This window comes from Brassica oleracea, chromosome C3 (assembly GCF_000695525.1).
Source record: "Brassica oleracea var. oleracea cultivar TO1000 chromosome C3, BOL, whole genome shotgun sequence".
NCBI lineage: Eukaryota > Viridiplantae > Streptophyta > Magnoliopsida > Brassicales > Brassicaceae > Brassica > Brassica oleracea.
The window spans coordinates 28802136-28819908 of record NC_027750.1 but is presented as its reverse complement, the minus strand read 5'-3'; the positions used below and the strand labels follow the sequence as shown (position 1 = coordinate 28819908).

The window sequence follows — 17773 nt, the reverse complement described above, 5'->3', positions numbered from 1 at the left end:
GCTCGCGAAGAAACGACCCGGGAGCGACCTCTCGCAGCGACGTGCCGAGGTCGCTCCGCGTTACTTTGCTGCCGAAAATCATGATTTCCCGAGGACCTTTTTGCTATCCTTAGTTCGATACTTAATCATTTGCCATCCTTAGTTCGATACTTAATCACCCAAGGTCTAATCCCTATGCCCATGAATTCTCTTTTCCCTTAGTCAAGAAAATATCATTCTGTTATTGTTTTCTAGTTTTAGTCATAGCTTAAAACCCATTTAAATCATTGGTTGCACTTAGATTAAGTGAGTACTTGCATTCTCGGTGCTTTTATATCTCTCAGAACTGGTTCGACAATCATTTATACTACAACATTTGTCTTAGGAGCCTTGAAAACTCCTAACATCAAACCCGCCTCTAGCAATTACGACAGGAGGTTTCCCTGCCCAAAACAAAAACACATCAAGAAAGTGTAAAAACATCATAAAGAATCATGTTTAGAAAACTGAAAAGAACTCTCTGTCTCTAACCACTTAGTGTATGCCAAGAACTTGCTGAAACATTGTGTAAGTTGAAGAACTGGAGCAGAATCAGAAAAAACATTCTAAGGAATGTCATAGTGATGGAGATTTTTTTTCTCTGTGTTTGGTTTTTGATTCTGATGAAGATGGAAGTGAAAAAACAAGTTTATTTAATTGTGGCCTTTAGATGTTTAGCAATAATCTTCTCCTTTTTTGGTATTAAAGTTCAGCAATAATGTACACAAACTACTATGTTCTTAGAATAGAAAGTTTAGATAGAACAGGTAATGAGATTCTGCAGTAGCATTAACTCCACTTTGTTTCCAAATTTGTGAGAAAAGAACATTTTTTGAAACCGTGTTACCTCCACTCAGCATGGAACCTGTAGCTTAAGTCTCCCTTGCTTGTCTCCTGTTTTAATATTCATGCAAGAGTCTTGCCTTAGTCTCTGCCTGCACTCGTCAGAATCAATTGTATACTATTAGGAAAGATTAGAAACAGTTCAAGATATATTGTTGAAAACAGAAACATGATGATATCTTCATAATAATATATAATATTGGCTCCAAAACGTTTGTGGTTAAGAGAAACATAATGACAAGAAACTAATCTCAAACAAACAAGACCATATGAAAGTTCTTTTAACTCATACAAATTAATCTCAGAGACACACAAGAGAGATTTCTAATCGACAAATTCAAACAAAGGAGAGTATCGTCTGCATCCAACAGAGTTGCATAACCATCATCACTCAGCAGCTTTTGATGGGATTTTATTGCCACCAGTGGCGATCTTGTATACGTAAAAACAGGTCATGAGAGCACTGCAATACAGATATGGTTCTAATGTTAAAAGTCAATAGAGTAGAATCTCAAAAAATTACCAAATCTTGGATGCGAAACAAAGATAACTAATAGTCACCAAAAGTAAAATGAGAAGAAAAGAAAAGGAAAATGGTTTACCTGATCACAGCAACTAAACCAGCGGGCATGATCTTTTGAGTGAGCAAGTAACGCTGTCCCATGACTAGTGTGAGAGCAGCTGAGATGACTGCATCAATTAAAAAAAAAAAGAACACATTCAGATTAGTTTCAGTCACGAGAGAGGATAAAAAAGTTCTTTTGTGAGCTTATTTGTAGTGTCAATCAATAACAAGAATTAGCACAACATGGTGTGACTCAAATAAGACATGACCCTTCAATTATTCTTAATTCTTGTAACCAAATCCTTAACTCTGCATTTAAATATTCATTTGCAAAATACTGCTACAGTTGAAGATCTAAACAAAGTAAAATGTTGGTTTTCATCTTTGTTAATCAAGTCCAAAATTTTTATTTTCTTTAAGCAATCAGTTCAAAACATTGATTTTATTAAATTAAATAATTAAAATTCAAATCCCACCCAATTCAAGATAATGGTTCTGGTCAAAAATTCTCCTAAGATTCTGCCACTGATCTGATCACACATGAATCAGATCATCATGTAGCTGGATTACTTTTGTTCGGATCCGATTAAGATCGTTAGTGATCTAATTAAGATCTGTAACCTTTACAACATGTCTTATATAACCAACTCCTCAAAGCTGGAGAGAGTCTATAACAATGCCCAATCCAGACACCAATCCATAACAAAAGTCAATCAAATCAATTCAAATCAAATAATTCCTTCCTCAATTCACAAATCAAGTGATCAAAACCTAACGGGAACCATACGAAAAAAAAAATAGAAATCGTTCTAAAAAACAGCAGATCAGACAGAAACACACAAAGAAGAACCTGTCTGAAGAACAACAGCGATGGTAGAAGTCTTCTTCTTCTTGAAAGCATTGAGGCTGAGATATCCAGCGAGGATGAGTAATAGCCCAGTGCCTGCACCTCCGGCGAAAGATGTGATGCTTCCTTTCTTCATGTACCCGATGAACCCACCGCCTATTAGGAGCATCCCGTAGGGGATAGTGAAGCAGAAATCATGCATCTTCTCGAAGCTTTTTTTTTTTTGAATTTTCCGTGAAAGGTGGAAGGGATGGATGAAAGAAATGTTTATGAAGAAAGCGCTGGATCGTCGTGCTGAATTTGATCTTGAGTTGTGAAAGAGACGACTAGGTGGATTTTATTAAGAGCTGTTTGGTGTGGTGAGCGCGTGGAATCGGTACGCCTTTTTTAGTCAACGCTCTTTAAACAACTATTCCACTTACGGCCATCATTTTTACGGATTAATCATCTAATTAACATTTTCATATATAAACATGCATTTTTTTTTTTTTTTAAAAATGTTGTATTAAAAATAGATTTTTTTATATTTTTAATACAGTTCTGATCAATACTGGTTTAAATTTTGAATATACATCTCAGATATAAATTTGGATTTTTGAATCGGATTCTTTGAGTATATGTTCAAACTAAGGTCGAATTCAAATGATATTTGATATCTAAATTATCACCTAAAAAAATTTGTTCAAGTATTTTTACAGTCAGATCGATACAGTTCAAGTATTATGGATCAGATTTTGAATTTAATTACAAATTTTCGGATTTTAGATCTACATTAGAGATCTCTCAAGTTGAATCTCTTATAGTATAAATATAAACTATATTAATATTAATGAGAGTACTCATGTCAAAATCTTTCATGTAAAAAAATTAACATAAGATTAAGTTTAAAAAAATGTTCTAATATAATTTGTAAGCGTTTTATGTAGAAAAATCATTGATAATGATGGTCTAGGGGTAAATGAGCCTGACAGTCACAGTTAAGCTTAGGCTCATCTAAATTGGGAAATGTATGAAGTAGTTATCTCAATTCTCAAATGTGATTTGATGGAGTTGCTTCCATCTCGTATTTGGTTTGTCAACTAAGTGGAAGTAGATGATGATGTCAACCAACCACATGTCTAGAGTGCTTCCATTCCATATGTTCTATATGATATTACTATTCGAGTCACAAAGAATTCTTTTAGAAGCACCACTATATGAGAAAGTAGCTATGGTCTGAGATCGTGCTAAAGAAGCATGACATCAGTTTCTAACTGATGATAAGGGTGTGAACTCTATACACCACATGTATTTAACGACTTAGATATCAAAGTGGGATTGTTATTTATAATAGCACAAAAAAATATTTATAATAGCACATCTAATTTGCGTACTACATTTCTAAAACTCGTATACCAATTTCATATAGGAGGAGTAGACATGTACTCTTATTTTTTATTATTACTACGAGGTTGTTGCCCCTAATTTTCCTTAGATTAATGTGATGAAAAATGTTTAAAGCAAAGCTTCTAGTATTTTGCATTTACGAAAAAGACAGCCGTTGCACCAAATGTCAAAAAGAAAACAAGCTTGTCCGTCTGATGTTGTCGGAGAAGTGGAGTTGGTTCGTTTTCAAATCAGGTTAATAAAAACACTGCAAACATCATAATCTTGGGAAAAAAAATTGAAACTTCTCTTTCTCTCATAGCACAGCCTTGGTACGGAACACACAAAGAATAATAGACAAAACAGAATAAAAGTACAAAACACAAGCAATAGAGTTCTGGGTATATTCCTGTTTTTGGTCTGAACAAACATTAATTAATACAGCTCCTGATTTTCTGGATTAGATACATACCGTTTCTCCTCCTCTTGATACTTTGAATCCAGGATCAATGTCCCCTTAGAACAGCCGAGGTTGTTGTTGCTGCTGCTGCTGTGGATTTCCACTTCTCATCATCGCGCAGAACTCTTCATAGTTGATTCTACCATCCTGCATAAGGAGAAGCAAACACACACATTATGGACTAAGACTAGCTTTCTTGAAAGACGGAGATGTTTCAGTTTAACTTACGTTATCAGAGTCAACATCTGAGAGAACCTCTTTGATGGTTGCATCATCTCCCATTCCATACTCCTTCAACGCCACTTCCAGCTCATCTATCGTAATGTATCTGTCCACACATGCAAAAGATGATGAGCCCTCTTACAAAATTAACTGAGGAAGAAAAGGTTCACTTACCCGCTGCCGTCTTTGTCAAAATGCTGGAAGGCCTTGTAAAGATTCTCATCACTTTCGAGCCTGTGTCTATGCATAGTTGCAGTAATGAACTCTATGTAGTCTATTGACCCGTTCCCATCAACATCAGCCTAATCACAAACCCCCCATGAATATGAGTTTCTTAAAAGTAAAAGGAAAGTAATATGAGTTCAGCCTAAGACCAAACTTACAGCATCCATGAGCTGCTTCACTTCAGCTTCTGTGAGTTTAGATCCCAATTTGGCTAACCCTTCTTTCAGTTCTTCATATGTGATTGTGCCACTGTTGTCTGTGTCTATGTTAGCAAACATTGCCTTCAATCCTTGGATCTCTTCCGTGTTAATATTCTCCGCAATGACCTGTTCATAGTCTTATCGTTAGCACAACGAGAAGGACAAGCAAACTCAAGTCTTGGAAGTCACCTTTAAAGCAAGTTTCTTCAGCTTATTCATTGCTCTAAACTGTTTCATCCTTGAGAGAACAGCACTGTCAATCGGCTTGTCCGACGCTTCTCCACCTTCTCTAAGCCATGGATGCTCTGCACAAAACAATCAAACCAAGTCTCAGGAACAAGAAGGAACATATAATGTAACCATCCTTGACAGGGTTACTTACCAAGAACATCAGCAGCAGAGATCCTCCTTTTCGGATCAGCAGTCAGCATCTTACGCACAAGATCTTTAGCACTGTTGGAGATTGAAGGCCAGGGCTGGCTTTCGAAGTCGATATGGCCTTCCAATATAGCATCAAATATCCCTTTCTCGGTTTCTACATATCCATGATAGACAAATAAAAAAGCAACAAACCAAGTTTATGTTATATATCATCTGTTCTATGAAACATATGAATAAAAATGTAGTCACAGAGAGATAGAGTGTTGCATTACCAGCCCAAAACGGGGGTACGCCACTAAGCAGAATGTATAATATGATTCCAGCACTCCATATATCAACTTCTTTGCCGTATCTACGACGCAAGACTTCAGGAGCAACATAGTATGCACTCCCAACAATGTCTCTATATACTTTTCCTGTAAAAAGAAGAACAGTAAGCTAACATCAAATTTTACCAAAGAGTTATCTCAAGACATGAGCAGTTTCATCTTAATGCAATTAACAGACCAAGAAACACATGACACAAACAATATAACCAGGAAAGGAGAAACAGATTCTGTTTGTTTATATTATTATTACCCTCTTCAATGAAGACAGACAAGCCAAAATCAGTAGCCTTGATCAAAGCCTTGTCATCTTTACTAGAAAGCAAGAAATTCTCAGGCTTCAAGTCTCTATGCAACACACCCATGAAATGACAAATCTTGACAACATTCACAATCTGTCTACACACAGACGCAGCTGCTCTCTCACTGTAATGCCCCTTTGCAATGATCCTATCAAACAACTCCCCGCCAGCGCAAAGCTCCATCACCAGATTCACAGCCTTCTCGTCCTCATAAGCCCCTTTGAACTCCACAATATTAGGCTGCCCACTCAAATGCTGCATTATCTGAATCTCTCTCCTCATATCGTCCTTGTCAGCTTTCGTCACCAGCTTCTTCTTCGAGATGGACTTGCAAGCGTACTTCTTCCCGGTTGAGTTCTCTGTGCAGAGATACGTTACACCGAACTGTCCTCGGCCTAGCTCTTTCCCCAGTGTGTAGAAGAGCTTCACGTCTTCGTAAGCGTTCTCTAGGATGGAACTGCTCTTTGCCGCTTTGGGGCTTGGTGCCGGCGCCGCCATTCTCCACGGCGGCGGTTGGTTCGTCTCGGATGATGGTTTCTCCGGCGTCTGGCTTCTCGGCTGTGGAGTATACGACGGCGGATCTTGGTGGGTCTGATCCATTTCAACTGATCTGGTCTGCCCGTTTTGCTGAGGCTTCATCAATCCGTGGTTCTTGGCAAAGCAATTTCCCATGATTCTAACTCAAATTCCGACGAAGATAAGAAAGATCGAAACTTTAGCTCAAATTCCGACGACCCAGATAAGAAAGATCCCAACTTTAGCAAAGTCAGCTCAAATTACGACGACCCAGAGAAGGAAAGATCGTAACTTTTGCTAAGTCAGCTCAGATTCTGAAGACACAGAGAAGAAAGATCGCACCTTTTAGCTAAGTCACCTCAAATTCTGAAGACCCAGAGAGAAAAGATCGTAGCTTTTGGATGATAGAAGTGAATATTTTGCAGATGATCAAAGAAGGAAGCAACAGAGAAATTTAAGAAAGTCAGATTCGTTTAAAAAAATTAGTTGGGGATGTTTCTTATTACTATAATATAAAGACGTGGAAGCATCACTTCGGCAACGCTTTCAGATTAATATTATTACCTTAATTCATCAAGCAAAAATAATGATCGCCAGATGGATTTGAGGATTTATTTAAAAATCAAAGAGTTGAAAAAGTTGCAGAGTAAATCATGAGAAGCATGAATGAATAACAAGTGGTGGTGGGTTCGTATTATAAGAGAGGGAGAGGGCGGCTTTTTCTGGGAAAGACAGATAGATGTTGAAAAGTAAAGAGTCTATTATTCAACACGGAGTCAAACTCTTTCTTCATTAGTCTTTTTTAATTACTCTTTAATTTGTTCATCATTTTCCCATTATTACTTTGGATTATTCCACCACTGGCCAGATAAGACAAAGATTATGAATGTTTTTCTTCTCGTCTTGGTGATATTGTGCAGTGACAAGAAAAGTAACAGAATTTTGTGTTTGGATATGCACTTTCTTCAGACATTTTTGAACCTCTCCTGTTGTTTTGTACTTGTACAGTACTGCAGTGTGAACATTTTTTGACTTGGTGTGTATAGGTTTCTTTAATTGGATTCTATCAAACTAACTATTTCAGATACACTCATTTTTCTAAAATAAACTTTTTTTTTTGGTCAAATTCTAAAATAAACTTATATTTAGAAAACTTTACTCTGAAGAGAATTAATGTTAAAAACCTTTTGGAGATATATAATTCCTTTTGATTGTTTTCCTGTAGTTACATTACATTTGAAAAGTAACGTATTATATAATTGCTTAAAGCGATTAGTTGACTGGTTTATCAAGTATCATATAGGCAAGAAAGGATGATCTTTACAGCTTTGAATAACGGATATGTGATATGACCAATTCTACTCGTTTATACACTTTACGATATATGATTTTGTGTATCTTCTTGGCTGAGAAAAAATCCATTAAGTTATATGATTTTAGTGGATGGACACCGATACTAAAATAAACATTAGTAACCTTAAATTATCAAGGTTACATGATTATACGGGCTAAATAAATATATTGATTCACATTAGTCTTCCGCTACTAAGTTTTGTTTTCCACTGCTACTAAGTCAGATAAAATGTCTATATCAACTAGGGTATATACATAGTATATATATACTTAAATATCGTAGAACAATCTCTTTGTTTAAATGGATTTGGATTGTGATTTTGAATATCTTCTTTAAAGTCTTGTCTTTCAGGCGCGGTTTAAATTAACTTTTGAAGGGTTGATTGGTATTGAGCTTGTAGTGGGACGGTTTTACATCCTAGCTTCCCCCATCACCAGGTTGTTGGTACCATTAATCTGATCTGGCAAATAACAACTTCACATTGCAGTGCACTCATCCCATGCCTTCACATTGATTTTCGAAGCTGCATTAACTTCTCCATTTAATTCTCTTATTCTTTTAACTTAAAATATTTTGTGGGCGAGAATGTATTATGTTTTCAGCGCATTTGAACCTTAGTTTTCAAGTGTTTTCGAATATATTCAGATCAAATCGTGTTTAGATGGAATTTTAGGTATAAGAAGTAAGGATCAGAGCAAAATACATGTTTTGGGGCAAGATAGATAGATTCACTTTAGATCGATTGTTCCTTTTTCAACAAAAATCTGCGCAATATTCATATTCCTTAATTTGTGGTCTGCCTTCCACTTAGAAACTTACGCATGACAAGTTTTGACGTATATTTTTTTTCAGCCAGTGATAGACTACTTTACTTTTGAAATTGAATTTTGATAGCGTGATATGGCCACACCACTACGTGTTCATGCCTACTTTAAATGAATACAATAAGTTATCTGATTTTGGGACTTCATACTCTTATATTATAAATTCTCTAACAAAAGACACTTTCTTTTAGTAATGTATTGTTTAACATATCACATAGCTTGAATTGATCCACATTCTTATGTATGAGTACTATTTTGTAATATGACTAAGTGTTTGATGTAACTAGTGTTGTGGTAGCCACCATTGCAGGGGTCATGGAAGGTCACACCAAAGACATCAGATTAAATAGAGGTGGTTTTGGTAGGATCGGAGTTGTGGCTGGAGTTATCACCACGGACCAACTCTTTGGAGTGATCGATGCTACATGGTGATCAACCTTTGTCTAAGGAAATTGTCACTCTATATATGAGGACGTTATAAAATGTCATCATAGTACAAAAATGTAATCATAATCTTATAATCGCATTTCATATGGTTTGCACATAGATTGGGAAGAAAGCTAGAGAAGTATGGCCACACATTTCATATGGTTTTGCATAGATAATTGGTTTCTTAGAATGCAAGCGACTATCCCCATTTGTAGAGACCATCTTTCATGTTACACTTGTACATAGTTCATCTTTTTTTTTTTTGGAACACTAAAATATGATTTCACCTTTTTGCCGGAAACCCAAGCATTGTAAATAGTCTTTTCCAACGAGAATTGAACTCAAGTGGTGGAGTTTCTAGTGCCTACTAGACACTCAGTTCTAGGGGTAGGCATTCGGGTAGGCATTCGGGTACCCATTCGGATTCGGTTCGGGTCTATTCGGGTTTCAGATTTTCGGGTTCAAAGATTTCAGCCACATTCGGGTATTTCTAAATTTCTGTTCGGGTTCGGTTCGGGTTCGGATAACCCATTTAAATTATTTTAAAAATTTTAAAATTCATTATATACTTTAAATTTCTCAAAATCTATAAACAAAACAATATATTATATATAAACTTGAATAGCATATGTCAAAATACCTAAAATTAACATATAAATTGGTTTGGTTTGAATATTTGGGTTGAGAATCAATAGATATTTTAAGTATTGTTGGTGTTTTGAGTATACTTTAACTATTTTAGACATGTACTTTTGACCATTTGTATATATTTATAAGTATTTTGGACAAATTAAAAGTATCTTATATATTTTGATGTTTTTAATATATATTAAATCTAAAAATAATTCATATATATAGGTATATAAATCAATTTCGGATATAATCGGGTACCCGAAATACTTTGGTTCGGATCAGGTTCGGTTTCGGTTCTCTAAATACCAAAATTTTGAACCCATTCAGATATTTAAACAATTTCGATTCGGGTTCGATACTATTTTTTCGGATCGGATTCGGTTCGGTTTATCGAATCCGAGTTTTTTGCCCAGCTCTACTGAGTTCATCTCTATTTTTTAAATGTTCTTCCCAAAGGAAAAACTAATGTACAAAAAAACAAAGGAATTTATCAAATAAAATGTTATGGGGATTGGTAGGGGCTTCATAGCCCAGTGGGTCAAATCTCTATAACTTTAAACTTCCAAAATCAAATAATAAAAACTTTGTTTTCTCATGTAATATATGTACCTAACTAAGGGTAAATTTGGAAATGTAGAAAAAGTAGGATTAAAAGGAGGAGAGGACGAGACACGAGTATCATCTGCTTACCTACCTTTCTCTCTCTTAAGACTGGTTGGTCCTTTTGCTTTTGTTGTACCTGCGCCGTAAAATAGGTGGAAATGACTTTGTCAGTCGTAAAATCCATAATAAACTCTCCAAAACTAGTCCGCCTCTCCACAGCACCACTTGGATTCTCTCGTTGTCACCGCTGGTGTGTCTCGCTTCCGAATATGTCTTCAAAATCTATTCCTTTCGCTTCACTCACTATCTCCGCTACTTCTGGTAACCATTCTATCTCATTTCTCTCTGACTAATAATCATGGATACTTGTGATTTTTATCAACGTCCGTGTCAGTGCATCTGTTTATTAGTCTTGTGGGTTCTTAGGAGGATGATAATGTGAGTTAAAGACAATGCAGGTAAGAAGGAAGTTGTGGCTACAGAGAAAGCACCAGCTGCTTTGGGACCATACTCTCAGGCTATCAAAGCTAATAATCTTGTTTTCCTTTCTGGTGTTCTTGGGCTTATACCTGAGGTTGGTCCTTATAAGATATGAAGTCTTTAAATCACCATATTGTTTCTTATTCTTATTCTCTGGGTTCTCCTAAGATTGCATGTTTTTTTTTTTGTCTTTTGGTTCTGTGTGTATAGACTGGAAAGTTTGTTTCAGACAGCGTTGAGGATCAGACAGAACAGGTGAAGTAGCTTTTCAACTGTCTCTATAAAGATTATTTTCGATTCACTTCCCATATGATCTGTTGTGTTTGGTATGATTTAGATTTGTCTTGGATGTTGTTTGACTAATGCCGGTAAATATATAACTAGGAATAGCTATTGTGCCTTATTCAAGCTGAGTTTAATGATATATCCATCTTCAGATGACCAAATGAAGTCTTTGAAAACTGATTGATTTGGTATCAGTCTTTTGATCAAGTTCTAGTATAATAGCTGTAGCAATACAAAAGGTTGAGTTGCTCTTTCTTTCTTTACTGGTTTTGTCTCATTGCTTCTGTTATTGTTTTTTTTTTTTGGAATATTGAAGGTACTCAAGAACATGGGGGAGATATTGAAAGCTAGTGGTACTGATTACTCCTCCGTGGTAAAGACAACAATCATGTATGTTTCGCTCATCATTGATCCATGTGCGTTTTTGAATCTCAAAACAAAAGCAAAGCAAAGTTGATCTCTCTCTCTTTTTTTGGCTGTCGCAGGCTTGCTGACTTGGGTGACTTCAAGAAAGTCAACGAGATTTACGCCAAATGTGAGTTATCATTAATTAGTGTTCCTACTTTTGTTGAAATACTTTGAACCATATTCTATTTTTCTGGTGCAGACTTCCCAGCTCCTTCTCCAGCAAGATCGACATATCAAGTCGCGGCTCTGCCTCTAAACGCCAAGATCGAGATCGAATGTATTGCAACACTCTAGAACATGCTACGAAGATGGGAAAGTTGTCAAAACAAATAAGACAAACCATGGTGGTTTTGGGGCTTATCTTATAATATCCCATTAGGATTGTTACAAGCCCTAAGCCCCTTAACCAAGAATAAGCGTTGTAGTCTCTATTTTCTGTTTGAAACATTGATCTTATGATGAACAAAGATAATGTTTGATGAATAAACATTGATTTTTACCAAAAATTAAAAAAGTTTGGTAATTCGATATTGCCTTTGAGAAACAAAAGCAACACATTTATTTAAAAAGCAAACACACAGAATCTTCATTATTAGGTGGTTGATATGCAAGCAAAAAGCATGGAGCTCCAAGTTCATTGGCTTAGAGAGAGAATTTAACTAGGGAAAGTACTTGGTTGAAGAAACAGCCTCCATTTCAACTTGAACCATCAACACATCATTCACAAGGAAACCCTTTGATGAATCTCTCAGATCATCAAAAGATATAAACTTACGAAACCCCCAGCTCGGTGCTGCTCTACTGAACCAACTATCCACTGTCATCAAAGTAAGAAAAACATTAGTCATGGCGATGAACACACACACATATACACTATTATATATCATTTGCTTACGTTGGTTTTGGACATTGTTGAGTTTGCTTTGGTTAAGAACCCGAAGTTTGGCCCAAACATAAACCTTCTCATAGGGTCTGAGTGTCTCCTCCCCATTGAGCTTAAGAAACATGGACAAGAACTTTCCCTCTCCCTCGCCTCGACCATTTGGATACACTTGTATATTCCTAATCATCATATGAAATATTTTTTGTTACTCTAAATTCTAATACAAAGCTTTTGTTTTGATTTTAGTGCCAGACTCACCAACTTCTTCCTCCAATAGTAAACACATCTGATGAGTACATATCTTTAAGCAGAGTGGATAATCCTCGAATCGTCCAGGTGAATGTCGGGTTATAGAACTTCTCAGTGGCAGAGAAGAGTTCTGAGTTCTCAGCTATAGAAGGAATGATCACATCAACGCCAAACTCACAGTGATCTCCATCATAGAGGTATCCGTTTTTCGGATCTTTGAAGGTGTCAACAGGGAGGACCTGAGAGAATCCCCACATTGTTTTGAACACGTTGAATCTCCATACAGTAGTATCTGCAGATTACACCAAAGAAAGATGATAGCTATTACTTGTAAGCATAGGTCTGTGTTTTTTTCCGAACCGGCAGAACCCAACCAAACCAAAATTATCGGTTTTTGGTTTAATTTTGGTTAAAAGTTTGGTTCAATTCGTAGGTTTTTATAAAAAAATTGGCTATCAGTTTGACAATCAGTTAGTTCGGCTTTTTATTTTCTAAAAATTATAACTAAAACATATAAACTCTAACCAAAATTTCAAACTTAACTAACCATCGAACTAAGTAACTGAAATGACCACTGAACCGAAGTAACCGAAAAAACCCTGTTTTAATCAAAAACTAAAAATCAAAATTTCGGTAGAATTTTCATTAACCGAACTATCCGATTGCCAAACCGAACCGAATTAACCGAAAGCCGAATTAACCTAACAACCCAAACCCGCATGCCTACTTAAGCACATATCATTTATCTTGTATAAGAGATCAAAGTTTATAGAACCTTGGATGGTGAAGTACTTCCTCTCGTTATTGTTGAAGATGTAGAACCTGAGATCTGCCAAAACCTCTTGATGTGCAGCGACGAGAGTGGAGTTGTCTATGGCCACGTAAAGAGAAAGGTACCCTGAACCACTGTCCTTCTTGTTCCCGTTGGGATACACAACAAGTGTCCTACATATTAGAAACAAAGTTACACATCCGGAGCTAGAAGAGATCTTAAGTAATATATAAAAAAGATAAAAAGATAGATCAACTATTCCTTACTATAAAAGAAAAAAAAAGATCAACCGGTATAAAAAGATGAGGAATTACTTGGAATGACTCTAATTGATCTAATAGTTACTAGAATAACTCATATTAAATTTTAATTACCAGACTAAAATGAGGTATAAGCAAATTTACCAAAAGCCCATCTCTAATTTGATTAAACACAAATTTGCCACATAAATAAATTAAAAGTTTAGAAAATATATGTTAAATTTTAAACAAACCATTGAAAAAAATATAGAAACAACGCTTTGTTTTTGTCGGGTCTCTCTCTCACGACGACATCAACAGAGGTGGAGCAATCTCTGATTTGCAGTCGCCGCCGTCCCTATCCTACTCCGGCAACATCTCCTACGTCAGAGCCGCCGTCGATTTCGACACCTCCTCAAGTCGCCATCGTCCTTTTGTGTAAACCCTAAATCCCAATCTCAACTGTAAGTGCTAAATCTATCCAATTCCAAGTTGTTATTACACCTTTTTAACATATATTGTTTGATTGAGGTGTTAATTTTCGAAAACCTTAAATCCCAGTTTCAATATTCTGTTCACTTTGAAATCTAGAGACTGTTTTTTTTTTGGTTATGTAATTAAAGTTTGGTTTTGACGGACTGTTTCATTATTGTTTATTGATTGTGAAAAATTAAAGACTCTAATTCCTGGTTCCTTTACCAGCTGATGAAATTTCAGTTGAACCTATGGTTATAGATAGCAGGATTACTCACGATTGTGAAAAAAATCCAGTAGCCTTGATTATTCATAACTTTGTTTCGGCTTTTTTCCTGGACTTTGATTATGCGAATAGTAAGAAATTTTGCTTTGTACAGAAGAAAGCAACTTGTGAAGTGATTTATTTTTCAGGTTTGGCTTCTTCTTCGGGTATGAGAAAGTATCCTCATCGTCTGTATCAGGTTGGAAAAACCAAAATTCAGAATAGGAGCATGAACCATTGTTGTTATCTGGCCAACATTCAAACGGTGAAAGAAGCTGTTTGAGAAGATGTTTGGTCTGAGTTGAGGGAATCAGCTATTGGAGTTATTGTGAATTGGAGTTATTGTGAAGCTGAAAGAGCTGAATTATATTTGGTCTGCGAAAGTTGTTCACCATTTCCTTGCCAATCAATTGGCAATCGAGAGCAGTCATGAGAATTATACCGGCAGTGCTGAACAAGATGCTGCCTGCTACATCGAGAGAGAAAAAGGATGAACAGTTCACTTATCGTAGGCACAAGAAGATCTCCAAAATGAGAACCCGGGAGATTGTGGTGTGTACTCTTTAATGTACATTGAATGTCTAACTCTTGGACGTAACTTTGTAGGCTTGAATGATCAGATTATAACACCACTGCGACTGAAGTTGGCGGCTGATATTTATGAGGAGGTGACTGAGACAGCTGAATAAATTGGTCTTCTGTTTTTTTTTGTTGAATGATTGATGAACTTGCTGGTTTTTTGCTTTAGACGGATGTGTAACTTGCTGGTTTTTGGCTTTAGACAGATGTATAACTTGGTGGTTTTGGCTTATGAATGACTGATGTATAACTTGCTGGTTTTCGGCTTATGAATGATAGATGTATAATTTACTAGTTTATGAATGATGGATGTATGCAGGTTTTACGGATGTTTTATATTGGATTGTCGTGTATGTTAATAAATTATCCCACAAATTGAAAAATTATGCAAAATCTTATATATATTTGGTTGATAACAAACGTTTATCAATCATCAAAACTTACTAGCTATATATTAACAAAACAAACTGATAAGAAGATGATTAAATAGTTCTTATAATTTTTTAAAAAATACTAAATAAAATACAAATATGAAAATGTAAAGAAACACCAAAGAGTATACCAACAAATGTAACACCAACCGAAAGGCAATCTAATGACCAAATCTTGAAGTTAAATCAAATACTCATCACTTAAGAGGACATGTTGTAGAATTGTGTCCCACCTGGTTACAAATTCTACATGTGTCTTCCTTCCTTGACCAAATTTTGAAGCTAAATCAAATACTCATCATTATCCACTTCAAATAACCACTTTTTTCTTTCAAATTTCCACTTTCCGCAGACGAGAATGATGTGATCCATATTTCTCCAAGCAATAAGGATTGCAACAAGTGATTAAACTACCATGAAAAGAAACAACTTGAAAAGGAAGAAAAGAGAGGGATGAAAGAGATAACAACAACTACAAATTTTTTCCTAATTTTGAGTTTAATTAACCTAAAAAATAAACCAGATACGGAATTATTAGTAAACCGGATCGAAATTGAAACTGGTTTACATAAACCCAGATTTTCGTTAATAAATCTGCCGCAACATAAACAAAAAGTCTTCCACCACATAAACAAAAAGTCTGCCACTACATAAACAAAAAGTCTGCCACTACATAAACAAAAAGTCTGCCACTACATAAACAAAAAGTCTGCCACTACATAAACAAAAAGTCTGCCACTACATAAACAAAAAGTCTGCCACTACATAAACAAAAAGTCTGCCACTACATAAACAAAAAGTCTGCCACTACATAAACAAAAAGTCTGCCACTACATAAACAAAAAGTCTGCCACTACATAAACAAAAAGTCTGCCACTACATAAACAAAAAGTCTGCCACTACATAAACAAAAAGTCTGCCACTACATAAACAAAAAGTCTGCCACTACATAAACAAAAAGTCTGCCACTACATAAACAAAAAGTCTGCCACTACATAAACAAAAAGTCTGCCACTACATAAACAAAAAGTCTGCCACTACATAAACAAAAAGTCTGCCACTACATAAACAAAAAGTCTGCCACTACATAAACAAAAAGTCTGCCACTACATAAACAAAAAGTCTGTCAATAATTTTAAATCGGATATATAAATCTGCCTTAAGAAAATAAGTCAAACACAAAAAATAAATCGATCCAGAAGAAAATAAATTGACCACATAAATCTACCATTTAGAAAAAAACTACTGCCTTATTTGATAGACATATTCTTAAAAATCTGTTTTTTAATCAAATCGGACAATTAAATCTGCCGTGTGAACAAATCTGAAGTTTTCTAAAAAGTCTGCTACCACTTTAACGGTAGTTTTCTTTTTCTACATAGATTTTATAAACAGACTTATTAGTCGACAGATTTATTTTTTTGAAAACAAGTCTGCCGTCGATTAAATAATAAGGGCATTTTGGTAATGTTTTTTTTTGTTATAACTATGTGTAAGGGCAATTTTGACCAGAAAAATATTTTAATAATTTTCAAAAAATATGAGTCATTCTAGTAATAACACAATTAATTTGTGTCATTTTAGTAAACTTCCCATAAAGTAATGATCTTTCTTTCTCAATATGAAGCAAGAGGACTCATGGGGCTAGGCATTTGATCTTGGGTGATGTAGATGAGTTGGTTCAGACATTTCATCATACACCTTGTGGGCAGGAAATGCCTAGAGATCTATTTTAGTATGATCAAGACTAAAATAACATTGAGAACCCTCAACAAGCATGGAAACAAATAAATCTAACACTAAACACCCTAGATCTTCTCTAATCACCCTTAATCACCCTAGTCCATGAATCCAAGATTAGTCTACTCACTAATAGACATGAATAACCCCAAAACCATGGATGATTCAAGGTTAAACATGATTAGAGAGCAAGATAATCACACAAACACAAAGAATATAGATGGAAAATAATTCAAGATCCAAATTTTCTTTAAAGAGGTTTATGTGTTCTTACAGAGAAAAGAAGATAATTTCCAACTTTGGGATTACAAGAGTATTTATACAATCCCTAGAAAACCTAATGGTTTCCATTAAAAAGTCTAAAAAGCCCTTAAAAATTGTTAAAATTCGACTAAGGATAAATCTCGACTCGGGTAGAGATGATCGGATCCAACCCGCGTCACTCTCCCCGCGTCGGACCATCGTTACGCCTGCGGATCATGCGAGCGGGTACAGCATCCCGCGTCGTCGTCCCCGCGTGATCCATGGACGGTTTCTCTTCGACAACGCGGGTAAGGGAACCCGCGTCGCTCCACCCCGCGTCGCGGTGTCGTCTCGCTTCTCCAACTTCGTGCGAGCGGGTACAGCATCCCGCGTCGCTCAAGCCGCGTCGGAGCTCTCTGTTGCTTCATGTCAACGCGGGTTAGTGAACCCGCGTGGTACAACCCGCGTTGCAATCATCTATACTCGACCAAACTTCATTCTTCATCTCTTTTCGAACCACAATGCTTCTAAACACCTCCAATCACTCTATGAGATACTCCATTACCTGATTAAGACATATGAATGCAATATGGATCCTAAAGATGCTAAATT

The 17773-nt window shown here is 36.0% G+C and overlaps 5 protein-coding genes and 1 long non-coding RNA gene across 10 annotated transcripts in view; 2 read left to right on the top strand and 4 right to left on the bottom strand.

Annotated features, from left to right (window-relative positions):
* LOC106335769 (glycerophosphodiester phosphodiesterase GDPDL5-like) overlaps positions 1–871 on the bottom strand; it is a 4294-nt gene extending 3423 nt beyond the window's left edge. Inside the window, exons 1-2 of the mRNA XM_013774376.1 lie at positions 511–871; positions 385–422 (exon numbers count right to left, since the gene is read on the bottom strand). Of these exons, the coding sequence (XP_013629830.1) occupies positions 385–422; positions 511–598 (126 nt within the window). The 5' untranslated portion in view covers positions 599–871. The remainder of the gene's footprint in view (positions 1–384; positions 423–510) is intronic.
* Positions 872–1041: 170 nt separating this feature from the next.
* LOC106335768 (protein FATTY ACID EXPORT 6) lies at positions 1042–2590 on the bottom strand. Its single transcript, XM_013774375.1, has 3 exons — positions 2277–2590; positions 1464–1551; positions 1042–1324 (listed from the first exon to the last, which is right to left on the bottom strand). Exons 1-3 carry the CDS (start codon positions 2473–2475, stop codon positions 1249–1251), a joined length of 363 nt encoding a protein of 120 aa, XP_013629829.1. The 5' UTR covers positions 2476–2590; the 3' UTR covers positions 1042–1248.
* Positions 2591–3918: 1328 nt separating this feature from the next.
* On the bottom strand, positions 3919–6983 carry LOC106335500 (calcium-dependent protein kinase 9). 4 transcript variants are annotated; one of them, XM_013774035.1, is made up of 10 exons: positions 6835–6983; positions 6613–6664; positions 5706–6430; positions 5399–5542; positions 5128–5280; positions 4935–5050; positions 4704–4871; positions 4495–4622; positions 4327–4426; positions 3919–4245 (listed from the first exon to the last, which is right to left on the bottom strand). In XM_013774035.1, the coding sequence occupies exons 3-10, from the start codon at positions 6424–6426 to the stop codon at positions 4156–4158; spliced, it is 1620 nt and encodes a 539-aa protein (XP_013629489.1). In that variant the 5' UTR covers positions 6427–6430; positions 6613–6664; positions 6835–6983; the 3' UTR covers positions 3919–4155. The 4 variants fall into 4 exon arrangements, with proteins under 4 accessions (XP_013629489.1, XP_013629487.1, XP_013629488.1 ...); XM_013774033.1 differs by having other exon boundaries at positions 5706–6664; XM_013774034.1 differs by lacking the exon at positions 6613–6664 and having other exon boundaries at positions 5706–6584.
* Positions 6984–10200: 3217 nt separating this feature from the next.
* Positions 10201–11782, top strand: LOC106335671 (reactive Intermediate Deaminase A, chloroplastic-like). Of its 2 annotated transcripts, none has more exons than XM_013774256.1 (6): positions 10201–10434; positions 10572–10687; positions 10804–10848; positions 11195–11268; positions 11364–11413; positions 11486–11778. In XM_013774256.1, exons 1-6 carry the CDS (start codon positions 10272–10274, stop codon positions 11578–11580), a joined length of 543 nt encoding a protein of 180 aa, XP_013629710.1. In that variant the 5' UTR covers positions 10201–10271; the 3' UTR covers positions 11581–11778. The 2 variants fall into 2 exon arrangements, with proteins under 2 accessions (XP_013629710.1, XP_013629709.1); XM_013774255.1 differs by having other exon boundaries at positions 10207–10434; positions 10563–10687; positions 11486–11782.
* Positions 11721–17773, bottom strand: part of LOC106335669 (probable inactive serine/threonine-protein kinase fnkC) — a 72210-nt gene continuing 66157 nt past the window's right edge. Inside the window, exons 3-6 of the mRNA XM_013774254.1 lie at positions 13194–13363; positions 12428–12710; positions 12182–12348; positions 11721–12103 (exon numbers count right to left, since the gene is read on the bottom strand). Coding sequence (XP_013629708.1) covers positions 11946–12103; positions 12182–12348; positions 12428–12710; positions 13194–13363 — 778 coding nt within the window. The 3' untranslated portion in view covers positions 11721–11945. The remainder of the gene's footprint in view (positions 12104–12181; positions 12349–12427; positions 12711–13193; positions 13364–17773) is intronic.
* LOC106335672 lies at positions 13696–15046 on the top strand. The gene is made up of 2 exons (XR_001268749.1): positions 13696–13893; positions 14318–15046. It is a non-coding gene; the product is annotated as an uncharacterized LOC106335672 (long non-coding RNA).